The following is an 18,253-nucleotide window of genomic DNA, read 5'->3' as shown; positions in this document are numbered from 1 at the left end:
GAGAAAAACTTCTCAAGGAACTGTCACTCCGCAAGGTCATCGTAAGGTAAAACGTTGTATTTTATAATGTTGCGTTGTATTATAATATCTAATTTGCTGTGTTATGAAAAAAGCAGTGTGATTTATCTTTGGTCTCGTCGCAAATCACACTTACAGTATTTTAGGGCTTGTGCTTTTGTCTGGTGCTGTTATAGGCAAACAGGATAACCTTTGACGAATTTGTCATGCATGTCAAACTGCTTTCATGTTTCAAAAAATATTTTTTAAAGCGTTGTTTTTTGTTGTGATATCTGAGGTTGTTGCAGCTGCATGTATGATAGGGTCAGGAATTAATGAAAATATAGCTTATCACATATCATATTGAAAATGCATTATTTTAAATGAAGAAAATGTTTGAGAAGTGGAAATAAAGTGCCTAACAAGTGTTTATTTAGAAAAAAGGCATATATTGAGTAGGGTAGGTATAAGAATGGCTTTAATTTATCTATAAGTGAAATAATAGATTAAATGGAGTGTACACATTAATAAAATATAGCTATATGTACAGCTTTGCATTTATATCACCTGCTTGCGTGATTTCCTTAACTGTGACTTAATGTGTAAAACTACATTAAGTGTAATCATTATAACATTATAAATCATTATAAATCTAATCGGATCTACTTTTAAAATTTGAACGTGCAAAAGGACATATAAATGGCCTTTTATTATAAGACATATGCAAAATAATATTGGATTCAAACATCCATAATTTTAGTGTATGGATCATTTTAGTCGAGAAATGGCTGCCCACCCAAAAATCCTGACTGCCCCCCCAGTCTAGCAAGCCTAGTACCGGGCCTGTCTCAAACATGCATTTTCATCTGAGACTAGGATAAGCCGTGTCCAGGAAACCACCCTTACAAGTGTGCATCACCTGTGGGTTCACACCAGCCGCATTTGAGGCATCAAATTTGCGTCTACCGTGTCTAGTTTGCCGCTTGAACATTTTGAGTTTACTCGCTTCATTCGCATGTGAAATTCTAGTCATCGAGACATTTACACGGAAATTCACGTCATGGGAGGGGCTTCTGTGGCTCCGCTTGCTTCCTTTCATCACGTCACTACTAGAGCAAGCTCCTGATTGGTTCTCCAGGGTTAAGATAAAACAATGGCCCTGATATATGTTAAGATATGCCAGGAAAAGACGTCTTTAAATGAAAGCAGCTCAAACATGCATTTAAGTTTTGGACTTGGATAAGCCCTGTCCGGGAAACCGCCTCATAAAGTTTAATGGTAGCATTGGAGAAAGCCAAGATTCGTCTGTCCTTTGCGATTAAGCCACTGAGAAAATGGCCAAGTAAGAAATCTCATTTATACAGGTTCATTTGATTGACAGTAAGTGACAGTGACACATAAATAAAATTGAAAGTCTCTATACATTCAATTCATCAGACATTTGACGGCTTCATTTTATTGCTTTCAAAAGTCTATTACTGCAACCGTGCTAAATATAACTCTGGCATGATATTTCAATTGAGTTCTTTCAGAATAAATTGGTTTGCAGACAATATTCATTAATAGCACCTTCATTTATGCATTAGAACAACAAGGTGGAATTGGGAGGAAGATATAAGCTCATTGTGAAGTGATATTTTTTGACAAGAATCAACAGAAGATATGAAGTCTCACCGGGTAGACCTGGAGGGCCTGGTGTGCCTTTGGGTCCCCGAACTGTGGGTCCCCTGTCTCCTCTGTCTCCCATCTCACCTAAAACACACACACAAATACTGTCATCACTGTTCATTTACCAGAATTTTAAAACAAGCTCACAAAACCAACATTTCTGTTTATTTCCCAGATGTGTAAAAGACATTTTACCCAAATGATTAAACATTTCTCATAACTGAATTACAGTAGCAAACAATTAGCAGCCATCAAAAAGCCATTTTAATTTTAGCATACAACACCATAAAGATGTTAGAAAGTGATTGGTTTATGTGAATGTTGTTTACATCCTAAAGTCTGACAGGTTAGTAGTAACACATAACTCAGTGAGAGCACATTAAGCACGTCCGACAACTTACCTTTCGGCCCCTTGATACCCAGGGGTCCCGGAGGTCCTTTGAGTCCTGGAAGTCCTCTTGCACCAGCGTGCCCAGGGAAGCCGCTGTCACCCGGGGTTCCCGGAGGTCCGGGGGGTCCGGGTTTGCCCGGCAGTCCGGCCGCACCGGACTCTGGTCTTCTCAGACTTGCGGCCAACTGGGCCAGCTGCTCTGAAAAGACAAAGATGCGATGTGCTAATGAGTGTGAATTGTCTCCTGCCATTAGCACAGCTCATTTCGACTTCATTTTGTCCATTGATTTCTCAGTTGTATTCTCTAATTGGAGTTGCCCACCGCTGCTGACTGACTTCTGTGTGCATTGACTTGAGTCTCTGAGATGAGGTTACAGCGCCTCCTTCAGGGTAATGTTTCTTTTTCATCTTCGTCTTTTTATAATTTATTCACTTCTTTTTAAGGGATTTAAAAATAAAATAATGATCATTTTAGTAGTTATTTTTTATATTCAATGACTGGATAATATGATTAATTACAAGTTATATTGTTCATTAATGCATCTGTAGGCTGTTTGTGGTGCATAATGGTGCATTATTATAGATTACAGATAAACAGGTGTACATTTATTGGTATTTTATGATCAATCCATTGCATAACTGGTGCTAATCCTAAATCACAATTGTAATATGTTGTTAGAATAAGAAATGCTGTCACTGGGCCATTACCCTTTAAGAAGGTCCTAATATACAATTAAAGTACAGATATGTATACATTTGGTACCTTGGACGCCTGAAGTACTAATATGAACTCTTATAGGTGCAAAGCTTTACTTTATTTGACCATTTTTTCTGACAGTGTGCCAAGTTAAAACTTTCCCATATCTTATCTTGTTAAAAACATTTAATGTGTCGTGTAAGGTCTTCTATTTATCCCAAAGGAAAATGTTATTGTTCAGTTGTTGCTATCTCATAGATCAGGAGATTTGACATTTAATCTTTGGTCAACCTCAAGATGTATTTAAATGTTCTATATAAATAAATGTAAAGGAGAATTAAAGTAAAACTGCTTTGAAAAGTTAAGAGTTTTGAGTTGTAAAATAAATGTAGATTTACTGCTGGTGAAAATTAGCTTTTAACTAAATCCGCTGCAATGCATGAAATGGAAACATTATGTTAAAAATTGTACATGGTCCCTCTATAAATAAATAAATCAAATTAAAGTAAATGTAATCTAGATTTGGGTGAAATATTGATTTGATGAGAAATATTTTTATTCAGATTGAAATCTTTAAAGGACGTGTTGCAGGTTAACCACCACTGTCGATTAATGGGTACATAAATCACTCAAGATATGTATATCATTTTTAAAAGATCATTCTTAAAGTTCAATTTTTTTACGTTTTTGGTATTAACGTTTTACGCAATTCGGCGATGATGTCACGTTGGGGAGAAGTGGAGAAAGCCTCAGCCAGAGCCATAGAGATAAATTAGACATTTATTGGTGTTTAATACTTACGTATATAATATGGAAATCATATATACATAGTAGGAAATATATAATGTGGTTACTGCAAAGTCATGCTTATTATTATTTATGATGTGGAGATAAATAAAACTTCGCAAATCTGCTGATTTGATCCATTCATGTCCTGACCACCAGCCTAGAGATTTTTAAACACCCTTAATCCACAATTAATAGTCTATCAAATAATATCTAAAATATATTGTGTTGTGATATAAAATGATGCTTTGTTATATTGTTTATGCGATCATAACAAATCACACGATCATTTTATATATACGCAGAAGCAGCGGTCAGCAGCTGCATACATACTGTAATAAAAAGGCGTTCGGCGGCTTTTTACATCAAAGGACGACAGGCTATGCCATTTGGGGAGGGACCGCTCACTGATCCCCGTATTTTTATAAATCCTCGAAATGGTTGGACCTGCCGAATGGGTTGAGCTACCTATCTATCTATCTATTTATCTATCTATCTGTCTCAAGGCGGGTTTGATAAATTCTCTCCCCAACGTGGCGTAATGCAGTGCGTTGTTGGGGAAAGGAGAATCATTGCAAACCACTGTATTTTTTCGTATTATATTCCGTTTTGTGATACCCAACAACATAAAATACAATGGATAACAGTTTAAATGTTTATTATCAACAAGCAAATTGCACAAATTCGTTGAAAAATGTACCCTGCAACACGCCCTTTAATAATAAACTTTTGTTTGCCAGACAACAGACGACGCCTGGCAAGATGTGCACCAGATCCGCACCGGAGCTGCTGACTTTGGCCCAGAGTCGTCTGCTGTCTGGCTCAGCAGTTTGTTTAGCATTGTTGAGATTTCTTCTGAAAATCTAATGGAGACTAATTTTTCTCAGGAGAAACATCTGAGATGCAAGAGACTGAAGAAAAAGTTTTCTCTACATTTAATCTCATTCACAGAGACCTCATCTGGGACTAGATTTACAGATGAAGTTTCATATAATACTGTAGGTTATTTCAAAGCTTTAAAACCAATATTTTTGCGAATAAGCAGATAATTTTGCCTGTTTTCAAGATCCATTTAAAAGCGTGTTGGAAAGTGTTTGAGCTCAATCTCTTCATTCACCCTTTGAATGTTTCTCACCCCTCTTTTACATTTTCAATTTGCGATGGGAAATTGAGCATAAAAGGAGAGCATTTCTTCCTTTTCAATGGGGAGAAAAGATAAAAGCAAAGGCTGATTATTCAGGATGTAAAGAATCCAATCCCAGGCCCTGAGCCATGAGCAAGAGCTCGGGTACAGTGAATTTCACTGAAAATGTATGCAGCGGGATGCTCGACTGAGCTTTTAAGATTTTTCGGGGAGGGTTTGGTGGGCGGAAGAGGGCTAGAGAAGAAAACTCAACGCTTTGAGTGGAAAGTGCAGATCAGCTTAAAGGAAAATGAATTTTTCAGTGAAACGTGAATAAAAGAGTCATGAGGGAACCGGAGGAGGAGGAAGAGAGGAAGAGGCAGAAGTGATGGCTAATGTTAGTAACATGATTCTGTCCGTCAGGATGAAATCAAAGAGAAATCTTTCAAACAAAACACAAACTATTCTTTCATCTCATTGTGACTTTTGTGGTCAAGTGTTTATTTGTTCTCCTGTCTGAAGAGCTCTTACGCTCGGCATAAAGCATCAAAGATAAATCAAGAAATCTGAGCTTGAAGACTCACCCTGCATCACACGCATGCACACCTGTCTGATGTGTGGGTCGCTCGGTTCTTTACCCTGTCAACACAAACAGCTTTATTGTTAATGAAAATCACACAATCCACACACTTTATTCTTCATATTATTTTGTCTTATTTCAGATCTTCCCTTCAAAAAAAAATTTGTTGAATGCTTTAAATATCATTGTTTGGTTTTATCATCATGATTTTTTCTAAATATATCATACGTGCCATTTTTCCCTGACGCGTCCTGGCCAGGAATTCGGATGCATCCTCCTGAAGTCGCATTTGTCGACCGCATACGTCATCGAGGTTCACACATTTCAGTTAAAAACATTATAAAACTAACATTTATTTCATAGAAAGACATACAAATTTCCTTCTTACCATGAAATGTAACGGTTGCTTTTCTGAAAAAGAACCTGGAATAATAAACCTCGATGACGTATGCGGTCGACAAATGCGACTTCGGGAGGACGCACCCGAAATCCTAGCTAGGACGCATCAGGAAAAAATGGCACGTATGGTCACCCTAGATTGAATGTCAGCTTATTATTTCTTATTAATGAGTATTTACATGTTTGTTTGTTTTGTTTTGTTGTTTGTTTTATTTATTTATAAAGCACAATTTAATACAACCCGCGTTTCCCGAAATGCTCCTCAATCACAAACTAAAAACATAGGAAAATAACAATAATATAACCACCCACATCACATATAAAACAGCTCCCCATTTGTATTTAAAAAATGTTGTTTTAACATCACTTTAAACATGGGTAAGATTTTGTCAGATGTAATAAATTGAGGTAGAGCATTCCACTGGAGAAAAGCCTCTGTCACCCCTATGTTTATATTTTGTCCGAGTAGCGCAGATAAGATGTTGACAAAGTATGTTGTAAAGTAGCACCATACTGGACAGATATACAGGAACTAAATTGTACAAGGCTTTAAAAACAAGTGTGTGCATCTTATACATTTTTCTGAGTCGTACTGGCAACCACTTTAGTGAGATTAATAACAGAGTCACAGATTCATATTTCTTTGCCGACTTGATCATTTTTGCTGCTGCATTTAGAATTTTCTGTAGATGCATAAGTGCTCGAACATCAACTCCTAAATAAAGGGAATTACAGTAACCCATTCGCGAAAAGACCATACCAGTAATAGCTTTCTCTAAATCTAAACTGGATAGAAATGTTTTGGTCTTAGCTAATAGATGCAGATTAAAAAAATCAGCTTAACAATGGAATGATACTTCATTTGTCCAAAAAATAGCCCCCAACAGTAGCATGTAAAGGGAGAAAAGGATTGGGGCCAAAACTGACCCTTGTGGAACACCCCAAAGATGTAGTAATTTTGAAGAATTACAGCCCCCAAAACTAACAGAAAAAATCTGTCCGTGAGATAAGACTTAAACCATTTAGGCACATTACCTTTTAAACAAACCCAAGCGGTTAGTTAAAATCTCATGGTCCACCATATTAAACGCTGAGGTAAGGTCAAGCAAAATAATCCAGTGAAACAAAGATGTCTTTTAACACCTTGACCAACACTGTCTCCGTGCTATGACTAAAACAGCGCCGGGGTCATAGGATCTTGTAGTTGCTTAAAAAACACTTTTTCTAAAACCTTAGCTAAAATGGTCATTTTGAGATTGGTCTAAAATTATAAGGATCCTCTATTGCCAAATTTAACTGTAGCATGCGTTAAATCTGCTGGACAGGTGCCCTGACTAAGGCATTTGTTAGCAAAACAGTCTTTATTTACACAACAACAATGTGTTTTTTTAATAAAAATGTCACATACTGACAACAACCCTGTCAAAAAGATCTGCATTTATATGGATACATAAAAATGACTAAAGTGCTGTATTACGTGTGGCAGGCCAGTAGATGGCGATGTTACATTGTAAAGAAACACTAAACGCACATTAACATTCATCTACAGAGCGATAAATACAAACAATCAAGATCAACAAAAGCATCAAGCAGTTTTGTTTCGAAGGATAATGAGTTATATTAGTGATCCTGAAATATACAGTAAAGTGCCAAAATTTTTTAAACTTTGTTGGAGAAGCGTCAATAAACGTTTGAGCAGTCCTGTAAGCGCCAATGTTGTTTTGGTTTTACTCGTGCATGCCTATAATTAACATATGCGCATGATGTCACCTGTACATAGTTTTTTTAAAAGCTTGCACTTTGAAACCCGTCTTCAAAAGTTTGTGCCGTCATGACCCCAAAATGCCATTGTTATGTAAACGAACGTCCAAACTGCATAAAAACTTTTTCTGTTTCAGCTGAAATCATTGTGTGAACATTCCCTTAATATAATCTGTGTAATATATCCTCACAACTTTCAAATATCAACCCGAGTACTTCATGAAAGGTTTAAATCATACCGCTGGCCCCTGGGAGCCACGGGGTCCTGGAGATCCTCTGTCCCCTTGCACACCACGTGGTCCAGGGCTACCAGGAGGTCCTTCAATGCCAGGCTGCCCCCGGAGTCCATCTGGTCCTCTATTACCTGGATCTCCTTGGTTACCGACCTAAATGTACATCAAAGAAATCTACGTGAATGGATGTAGTGCTAGTATCTTTAATACAATAAATCATTACAGTGATTTTTGCTTACTGTCTTAGCTAAGGGCTTAAGAAGAAAGCTAGACTATAACTGGGATATAGCCAAGGAAAAGACTGAAATCAGATATAACCGCTAAAAAGACCTTAGTCAATAATTCATAAATTTCAAAGAAAGGAAACTCACTTCGCCCTTTACACCGGGTGGGCCAGGGTCACCCTAAGCAAAACAGACAAAGTAAGAGAATAAACAGCAATTTTACTACAATATCCTTAAAGGTTATAATAGAACAGAATGCACATAAACATACTGAACTGATACTTGACATTTTTAGCATAGTATTATTGTGCTACTTACAACATCTCCATTGTCTCCTGATGTTCCCTCTGCTCCTTGATCTCCCTACAAATCAAAAACATTCATGCAGAAAATCTCATTGATTTAGGGGATTTAATAGCACACTGCAAAAATCAATACAGTGCTTTAAAAAGCTATGTGATATGTAATGTTAAACACATTTAAAAGCATATGCATACTAAAAATCACAGCATTGCCATAGAAGAACCAGTTTGGTTTCCCAAAGAAACATTTAGTCAAAAAAACTTTATTTGTAGGAGTGTACAGCAGAACTTATGTCTGTTATAGATTTGTGCATATTATTAGTGAGTTCATGTATAATGTAATCAGACTCTCACCTGTTCTCCCTTTGGTCCAGAATCACCCGCTTCACCCTGTATAATTCAGAAATTCATTTCCATAGATATTTAACTCAAAGAATAGCAATGTGCTTAAAGATTTCATTACAACAACCCAGTTATTCAATAACTCACATTCACTGTTTGACTCCTTATACAAATTTAAATCTATTCAAGGTGCATGAATTGATTTGCTTTAAATGCATTAAGGAAATCGTTTAGCATTAAAGGGCCAATTTAATTTTCATTGGCTTCATTGTACTTTTCTATATAAGCTTTAAAACACCAGTGGGAGCAAATTGCAAATAATTGCAAAGTCTTAAAAGCTGAGACGAGTAATTGAATGAAAACTGCTTAGTGATTATAAAGAGTTGAGCTGCTGAACATAATAGTGATGCTTATGTAGCACCGTCTAGTCGTCTTTGTTTTCTGAATACATACTTAATAATTATATTACTTTTGAAGTAATTATGAACAACTTTTTTTACATACATTTACATGTACCACCACAGAGGCACTGTAAATGCGTCAGATATCAAAAAGCTTTTCAAAATGTATTTGATAAGCAAGCCGTTCTTACCCGTTCCCCCTTTACTCCGGGCAGGCCTGGTGGTCCAGGAAGTCCTGGCAAACCCAGATCACCTTTAGGACCTCTGAGAAGATCAATGACATGCGGTCAGTGCTGTCTTCTGCATCTACTGTAAAATTCTGCTTCTTGTTTACTCTTTTCTGTCTCTGCAGGACCTCCAAACTGAGGTGAAAGACTCATAAATGAATCCTTCACCATCTCGCATGTAGAGACAAACTTATGCATTCTTAAAAATTCTGTCTGTCTTTCTGTCTGTCTGTAGGATGATTGTGTGTGTGAAAACAGGAGAAGAGAAGTTTTTTTTATGAAACACTTTTGTGTGAGATTCCTTTCACTGTTGACTCTCTCCTGTGAAAACAGTGAGGTGGGATCCCATTCAAGAAAAGAGAGAGAGAGAGAAAGAAAGAGAGTGAGAGATGGTTTTATTCTCCTCTATAGGTCACAGCATGGTCTCTTCTTTCCTACAGTGAGTGTGTCTATCTCAGTATTATTTTTGTCTTGCTTGAAAGAGGACATTTGCATAATATAAAGGCACAATTTCCGCTGTAAGTTAGTGAGGTTTCTAGAATTCACTGCATCCCAAACCAACTAAATAAGTAAAAGCAGCTGAGTTTAGTGGGAGTAAATATAACTTGCTTCCCCTTTCAACATCAGGATAATTCAAAATATTATGGTTATTTTTAAACTTTGGGTCTGCTGGCATCTAAGAGGCAAGAAAAATCATGGATGAGATCTATTTAATATCTCATTTGTTTTGCATTCAAAAAAGTTTTTTTCCCTTTTTACTCTATTAAAAAATACTCTATTTTAACACGTTTAAGGATGTTTTGGTAATACTGTGAAGACTCATGTTTTACTGCTCAATATCTATATATATATCTATATCTATATATATATATATATCAACCCTATATCATGAAATTTGCGTGACTATTTCACGCATGGACCAGCGTGACAATGTTGAGTTGGGTTAGGTTGAGTTGCATATTATTCGGTATTGTCAAAAATGCCTACTTGCGTCGTGGGCTTTGAAAATTGCACCAGGTCTGCCATTGAGTTTTTCGGGATTCCTGCAGAATCTCAAAATCAAAAAATACAACATCTGCGGCTGCAAGCAATTAACGTGCAGACTGGGACAATGCAAATATCAAAGAGGCTTGTGTTCATAGTGCTTACTTCATTTCAGGTAAGTCATCATTTTTCAGCCCTGTTTTAAACGAGAAAGCCTGGATGGTATACAGTATGAACAGTTTGACCCCATGCTGCGCGCGCACCCGATAGTCATTCAATGTTTACAAACCTTGAAGGGGTCTATACACACACAAAACTCTAAATATCTGCCATCTGAGGCAGCATTCCAAGGCAGGAAGGCATCACACTGCAAAAAAATGACTTTCTTACTTAGTATTTTTGTCTTGTTTTCAGTAGAAATATCTAGAAATTCTTAAATTAAGATGCCTTTTCTTGATGAGCAAAATGACCTAAGAAAATAATTCTAGTTTTAAGGCAAATAATATACAATTTAAGTGAAATTGTCCTTAAAACAAACTAAATTATCTGCCAATGGGGTGAGAAAAAAAATTGTAAAATAAGATTTCGTTTTTCTTAAACACTTAATTCAAGTAAAATGTTCTCACTCTATATAAAGTATAGTTTTATCCATTTTAATTAGTTTTATTATCTTAATTATTGGATGATTCATTTTATTTCTGTCAGAATCCTGCCAGATCCTGTTTGTATTTAGATCTAGTTTAGCATGGCAGGGTTCTGACAGTACATACAGTTGTGTTCAAAATTATTCAACCCCCAATGCTGTTAAGGGTTTTAGGGAATTTAGTGTACATTTGTAATTGTATTCAGAATGAAATCCTACAATGACTTCTTAAAGAACCATATGCAACTAAAATGACATCAATTGGTTTTGTAATATAGTAGTAAATGTTTCTTTTGTGAATTCTTCATTGACACAATTATTCAACCCCTTAAAGAACTACCACTCTGAAGAACAGAGGTTCATTGAAGTGTTCTCAATCAGGTATTGAAAACACCTATGGATGTCAGGGAACAGCAATAAAGCCTAATAAGCACCAATTAGGCAGCTTTAAAATGACTGTGATACTCAACTCCTTCTAAACATTTACTGGTGTGGTTACAAACATGGTGAAGTCAAAAGAATGGTCCAGGAAGACAAGAGAAGAGGTGATTAATCTTCACAGGAAGGGCAATGGCTATATGAAGATTGAATAGATGTTAAACATACCAAGAGACACAATAGGAAGCATCATTCGCAAATTCAAGGCAAAGGGCACTGTTGAAACGCTTCCTGGTCGTGGCAGAAAAAAGATGCTAACTGCGACTGCTGTGCGCTATCTGAAGCGTAGAGTGGAAAAAAGTCCCCGTGTGACTGCTGAGGAACTGAGAAAAGATTTGTCAGATGTGGGTACTGAAGTTTCTGCTCAGACAATACGGCGCACCCTGCGTACTGAAGGCCTCCATGCCAGAACTCCCAGGCGCACCCCCTTGCTGTCTCCAAAGAATAAGAAGAGTCGACTGCAGTATGCCAACAGTCATGTGGACAAACCACAGAAGTTTTGGGATAGTGTTCTGTGGAAAATTAGAACTGTTTGGGCCCATGGATCAACGCTATGTTTGGAGGAGGAAAAACAAGGCCTATGAAGAAAATAACACCTTGCCTACTGTGAAGAATGGTGGGGGGTCAATCATGCTTTGGGGCTGTTTTGCTTCTGCAGGTACAGGGAAACTTCAGCGTGTGCAAGGTACCATGAATTCTCTTCAGTACCAGGAGATATTGGATGACAATGTGTTGCAGTCCGTCACAAACCTGAGGCTTGGGAGACGTTGGACCTTTCAACAGGACAATGATCCCAAGCATACCTCCAAATCCACTAGAGCATGGTTGCAGAAAAAAGGCTGGAACATTTTGAAGTGGCCATCGCAGTCACCAGACTTAAATCCGATTGAGAACCTCTGGTGGGACTTAAAGAAAGCAGTTGCAGTGCGCAAGCCTAAGAATGTGACTGAACTGGAGGCTTTTGCCTATGATGAATGGGCGAAGATACCCGTAGATCGCTGCAAGACACTTGCTTCAGCTATGCTTCATGTTTAAAAGCTGTTTTAACTGTAAAAGGATGTTGTACTAAGTACTAAGATTGAATGTCACTTGGGGGTTGAATAAAACTGAAAATGATGTGAGCACAGAAAAGACATTTGCTGGTTATTTCAATATAAATGTTATGTTATATTTGTCTGACCTACACATGCCTCTTTGATGTAATTGTAAGCAGGATGACTGAATGATCAAAATCAATGTCAAACCGGCCAAAACAATCAATTTCAGTTGGGGTTGAACAATATTGAACACAACTGTATGTTTTATGTGGGAGATGCGTGGTTTTAGTATTGGTTTATTCTGACCACGCATTTCCCGGGTCTCGTCACTTTTTCCCCGATCCTTTACTTGTGATTATTTTCCAGTTTAGTGCTGTGTTTTCGCTGCCTTGTTTTGCCCCCTCGTGGGTTTTGTTTTTCTGTTTTCCCCTGTTTGTTAATAAATCCATTGTCGTCACGTCTGCATTTGGGTTCGTGTCTTGTGTCTTCAAAACCCTGACAATTTCTCTTTATTTCCCTGGAGAAAACTTAAAAAAAACGTTATGAAATTAAGAATATTCATGACGCTGTTATGAAGCTATTTTTAACTATTAACCCTTAATGAGATTTTAATGACCAATTTAATTTGTATGACTGGTAAAAAGTGGTCAGACACAATTATGTCAAAACCAACCACATGAGAGTTTAATGTAAAGTTAACTCATAAAGCTAGGTAGTTTCTTAAGTTTGATTATTAATCTGCTATGTCATGTTTATGACAGATTTATGACAAGTTATGTTGTCTTGGTAATGTCAAGTTGTCATGACAAGTAATGATGTATTGCTTTATGTCAATTTGTCGTCTTTGCATTAAAAATGACATAATTGAGCGAATGACACTTAATGACAGACAATATAAACGTGCATAAAATCTCCTTTATGTTCATGACACGTGTCATGTCATGAATATGAAGGTGTCATGTCAGTCTTATGAACACCCCTTCAGGGTAAAGTGTTACCAGAGTTTTCAAAGAGATCTCAACAATGAGATCAGTTGTGCTCAGATTATATGTAAATTTATATGTACATTTTTATGCATTTGGCAGACAAATGCAAAGCGATTTACAGTGCATTACAGTACATGTTTCCTGAGAACTGAACCCATGACCTTTGCACTGCTAACACAATGCTCCACCAACTGAGCCACAACTTGTGTCAGAGATTTCAAAATAATTATGATTGTAGATGCTATGCTATGCTATGCTATGCTATCCAAATTAATGTTTTAATTCTGTACTCTTACGGTACATCACCAAGTGTGTAGTTTGTGTCTGATTTATTCCTCCTAACTCATGTAAATTAGGCGAGACCATTGAGAAATAACTGAGAACTCTTACTCTGGCTCCTGATTTCCCCATTGGTCCCGGTGGGCCCTGCTCTCCACGGTCTCCCTGAACACAAAGACAAAATCAACATCTGTGAGGTGTAAATAATAAAAACACATCCAACCTATTAGCTTATAGGCATAAATACTCACAGCTTGGCCAATAGGCCCGATGGGTCCAAACTCTCCTTGTTCTCCACGCTCACCCTGAACAGATACAGTTTACATTTACATGCATGCATCTGACAGATACTTTTATTCAAAGCGACTTGCAATGCATTCGAACTGTACATTTAATCAATATGTGTGTTCCTTGGGGAATGAACCCATGATCTTTGCTAGCACAACGCTTAACCAGGAACACATTTATAACCAGATAACCTGCTTCTGTACACAGCTATCGAGGAGTTAACTATAAACCTACCTGTCTGCCCGCAGATCCCATAGTGCCCAAGAGTCCTGGATCTCCAGCATTACCCTGAAATCAGAGCATGAGCATCATATATAAGGTGTTAATAAGAGTCACATCGAATCGCATTAAATTAAAGCAGCAGTCTGTAATTTCAGAACAGAACTGCAAAAATGTTTCTCAATGCTAAAAGCACCATATGGCAGTGTTTATATTGTTTTAAAGTTAACCTATATTTGTCTGCATATTAAACTGGGATAGAAAATATTTTCAAATTTAAAAAGATACGTTTCACTTTTACTAGCCAGTGTTTTTATATTTTTGATAAATCCTCTCACCTTTTCTCCTGATGTACCTTTTGGTCCTGGGCTTCCTGGTAAACCCTGCAGAGATGCACGAAACACTCACTTAAATATCAAAAGCAGTTCATTCAAAGCTAAAACTCAAGAAGAATCTCAAATACCTTATTTGTATTGAAAGATCAAAGTAAAATCCTTTTGATCTCAGTAATAAATAATGATGGGAATGAGTCTTACATCATGCTATAGTGTTTGATCAATTCAGAAGTATTGTCATCTAACACTGCAATAAAATCGGGCAGATGCAAAATTGAACATTTTAAAGAGAAACTATTGACTTTTACCCCCTGCTGTAATGGGCTACGAGTTTTATGGGTTTAAAGGAGACAGGGAAAAGAAGAAACTACACTAAAGGGCCAGAAATATAACCAGGCATGTCTGTCAGGAGTGATATATGAAAGATGTATTCTTCTAGAGTTTGACAGAGTTAAAGCTAATCCTGTACATGTACGCTTTTTATTTTATTAGCCTTTGGAAGAGAAACTATAGGGTCTTAAAGGTACCCCAATGCAAAAGCACTTGGCCCTTGCTCCCTGATAGCTTTTAATAAACCTTTAAGCTTTTTCATTTGAAAAAATTGTGAACTACATTTTGCAACATTTATTTTATCTAAAGTGACTTACAGTGCATTCAAGCTTTACATTGATTGTGATCCTGGGATTGAACCCATGGCCTCTGTGTTGCTAACACACAACTCTATCAGTTAAGCTACAGGATCTCAGTTTTTTTTTCAGTATTTCTTAATCCATTATAAGAAAGGCTTGTGAGTGCAATTGTCATCATTTAGGAGCGTAGAAATGTTTTTGATGTTCTTCCACACTGTAAAAAGTGTTTTTGAAATTTACATTAAAATACAGTAAAAATGTATTTCTCTGCATTATAAATATTATAATTATAATAACCGTAGAATTTACAGTGAAGAAGTAAACAGGCATTTCTATAATTCTCTTTATGACTCTTTACATTTATAGATAATTATGATTCTTCATATATTTGTTACCAGTTAGTGTGTTTTATATTACATTTTTGTTGTTTAATTTGTGTTTATATCATTATTTTCAAGTCAAATGTGTTATCTTCGTGCTCACTTTGAACTTTTATTCATCATGTGGCTGTTCATTTAACCGGCTGTTGTATGGTGGTACAAAGCAAATTTATTCTCATGTATATAATTTAATGAAATATGTGGTTAAGAACTGTAAAAAAAACAAAATGTTGCTGTAAATTATATGGTAAGGAAATGCAAAATACACTGTAAAAAATGTCTGTAGAAATTACAGTATTACTGAGTATTACTGGCAACTAGCTGCCAGTAACTTACTGTAGATTTTACATTTATGTTATTTACTGGCAACATTTCGTTCAAAGTTAAATGAACATGAAACATTTTCAGACTTTATCTTCTACAGTAAGTTACTGGCAACCAGCTGCAAAATTACAGCAAATTTTTTACAGTGTATACTTTGTCATAATGCAGAAAATTTCATTACAATATCTTTACAGGTTTAAACTGTTAAGTTTTAAATATTGAATGAGTGTTGAATCAGTTATTCTTTACGTAAAGACTTACAGGAAGACCTTGAAGGCCAATTTCTCCTGGAGCGCCCGGTTTCCCAGCATTGCCCTGTAAAACAACCAAATCTCCATTATTGCTACTGTCAGACTTTAAAGTCCCCTGTAGTCGATACTTTTATTACTTAAAATTCAGTTTAAGCATCATAAAAGCATATGTGAATATGTAAAGTTTTTTACTGTTACAGTAATTTCTTTAGGCTTTAAAACAGCTTGAATGTAACTCTACACCATTGCCTTATTTAGTATACAAGGATCTAAGAATATGCAAATTAGTCCCCATCTCTACTCAATCGCACAGCTCAGACCATAAACATAACCAGGCAAATTAGTCCTCGCCTCTACTCAATCGCACATCTCGAACCATAAACATGAACATCCAAATTAGTCCCCGCCTCTCATTAATTGCACAGCTCAGACCATAGACATAAAAAAGCGAATTAGTCCCCGCCTCTATTCATTCGCACAGCTCTGACCATAGACATAAATATGCAAATAAGTCCCCGCCTCTACTCAATCGCACAGCTCAGACTATAGACATAAACATACAAATTAGTCTCTGCCTCTATTCAATCGCACAGCTCAGACCACAGACATTAATATGTAAATTACTCCCAGTCTCTACTCAATCGCACAGCTCAGACCACAGACATAAATGTGCGAATAAGTCCCCGCCTCTACTGAATCGCACAGCTCGGACCATAGACATAAATATGCATATTAGTCCCCACCTCTATTCAATCGCACAGCTCGGACGATAGACATAAATATGCAAAATAGTCCCGCCTTTATTCAATCGCACAGCCCAGACCATAGACATGAACATGCAAATTAGTCCCCGCCTCTATTCAATTGCACAGCCCGGACCATAGACATAAATATGCAAATTACTCCCCACCTCTACTCAATCGCACAGCTCAGACCATAGACATAAACATGTGAATTAGTCCCCGCCTCTATTCAATCGCACAGCTTGGACCATAGACATAAATATGCAAAATAGTCCCGCCTTTATTCAATCGCACAGCCCAGACCATAGACATGAACATGCAAATTAGTCCCTGCCTCTATTCAATTGCACAGCCCGGACCATAGACATAAATATGCAAATTACTCCCTGATTCTACTCAATCGCACAGCTCAGACCATAGACATAAACATGTGCATTAGTCCCCGCCTCTATTCAATCGCACAGCTCGGACCATAGACATAAATATGCAAAATAGTCCCCGCCTTTATTCAATCGCACAGCCCAGACCATAGACATGAACATGCAAATTAGTCCCCGCCTCTATTCAATCGCACAGCTCGGACCATAGACATAAATATGCAAAATAGTCCCCGCCTTTATTCAATCGCACAGCCCAGACCATAGACATGAACATGCAAATTAGTCCCCGCCTCTATTCAATGGCACAGCCCGGACCATAGACATAAATATGCAAATTACTCCCTGACTCTACTCAATCGCACAGCTCAGACCATAGACATAAACATGTAAATTAGTCCCCGCCTCTATTTAATCTCACAGCTCGGACCATAGACATGAACATGCAAATTAGTCCCCGCCTCTATTCAATCACACAGCCCAGACAATAACCATGAATATGTGAATTAGTCCCCGCCTTTACTATTTTGCTCCACCCTAGACCACCATAGACATATATGTAAATAGATGATACATTAGTCAGTGTTAGACACATAACTTCTAAGTCCGATTTCACACAATGCATATGTGAACTGCATGTCTGCAGCACAATTTTTTTAGTGCTGAGGTTACAGCATTCACCTGCATGTGTGAGCAGCACAGAAACCGAACTGAAGCAGCTAAACTTCAATCGTTTCAGCACCGAGTCCATTCATAATATCTTTAACTCAAACTACTGATCCACGCTTTTAACTGTGATGATGTGATTGGTAACATGTTTGTGACGTAAGAAACCGAGGCAATTTCAAACTGTAGGAATGAGACTGTCTTTGGAAAACGCAAACTCTATAAAATTGAATTTGCGCATGGTTTGCATATTAAAAACACCACATAGACACAAATTTGATTTTCACCAGAGGGGACTTTAACATGCCGTGTGTCTCAATTCGTTCCCTAGCTCCCGAGGTCGTGAATCAGTATATCGTGTACACAGGTTCGGGCACTGGTAAGGACCCTAGCTCACTTCACATTGGGACGATGTTCACTTATTTTTCTGTCACAGCTGCTTAAGCGCGGTGTAATCACTCACAGCTGTTACTCATCAACAACCGGCAAAACCAACATCTCTCTGACTTAATTTTAAAAACAGTACATTGTGAAAAATGCTGT

At 37.3% G+C, this 18,253-nt stretch overlaps 1 protein-coding gene across 3 annotated transcripts in view; it reads right to left on the bottom strand.

Annotated features, from left to right (window-relative positions):
• Window positions 1-18,253, bottom strand: part of col9a1b (collagen, type IX, alpha 1b) — a 32,601-nt gene that overhangs the window by 2,259 nt on the left and 12,089 nt on the right. For 2 of the 3 annotated variants that reach the window (XM_073873600.1, XM_073873601.1), the window contains 13 exons: window positions 15,935-15,988; window positions 14,344-14,388; window positions 14,021-14,074; window positions 13,750-13,803; window positions 13,614-13,663; window positions 9,096-9,171; window positions 8,516-8,551; window positions 8,178-8,222; window positions 8,007-8,039; window positions 7,642-7,788; window positions 5,247-5,301; window positions 2,067-2,255; window positions 1,672-1,749 (listed from right to left, as the gene is read on the bottom strand). In XM_073873600.1, the coding sequence (XP_073729701.1) occupies window positions 1,672-1,749; window positions 2,067-2,255; window positions 5,247-5,301; window positions 7,642-7,788; window positions 8,007-8,039; window positions 8,178-8,222; window positions 8,516-8,551; window positions 9,096-9,171; window positions 13,614-13,663; window positions 13,750-13,803; window positions 14,021-14,074; window positions 14,344-14,388; window positions 15,935-15,988 (916 nt within the window). Of the gene's footprint in view, window positions 1-1,671; window positions 1,750-2,066; window positions 2,256-5,246; window positions 5,302-7,641; window positions 7,789-8,006; window positions 8,040-8,177; window positions 8,223-8,515; window positions 8,552-9,095; window positions 9,172-13,613; window positions 13,664-13,749; window positions 13,804-14,020; window positions 14,075-14,343; window positions 14,389-15,934; window positions 15,989-18,253 lie in introns of those variants that run through there. The other variant, XR_012372266.1, reaches the window with a different exon arrangement.

This window comes from Misgurnus anguillicaudatus, chromosome 11 (genome assembly GCF_027580225.2).
Source record: "Misgurnus anguillicaudatus chromosome 11, ASM2758022v2, whole genome shotgun sequence".
Classification (NCBI taxonomy): domain Eukaryota; kingdom Metazoa; phylum Chordata; class Actinopteri; order Cypriniformes; family Cobitidae; genus Misgurnus; species Misgurnus anguillicaudatus.
This window is presented reverse-complemented; position numbering and strand designations above follow the sequence as displayed.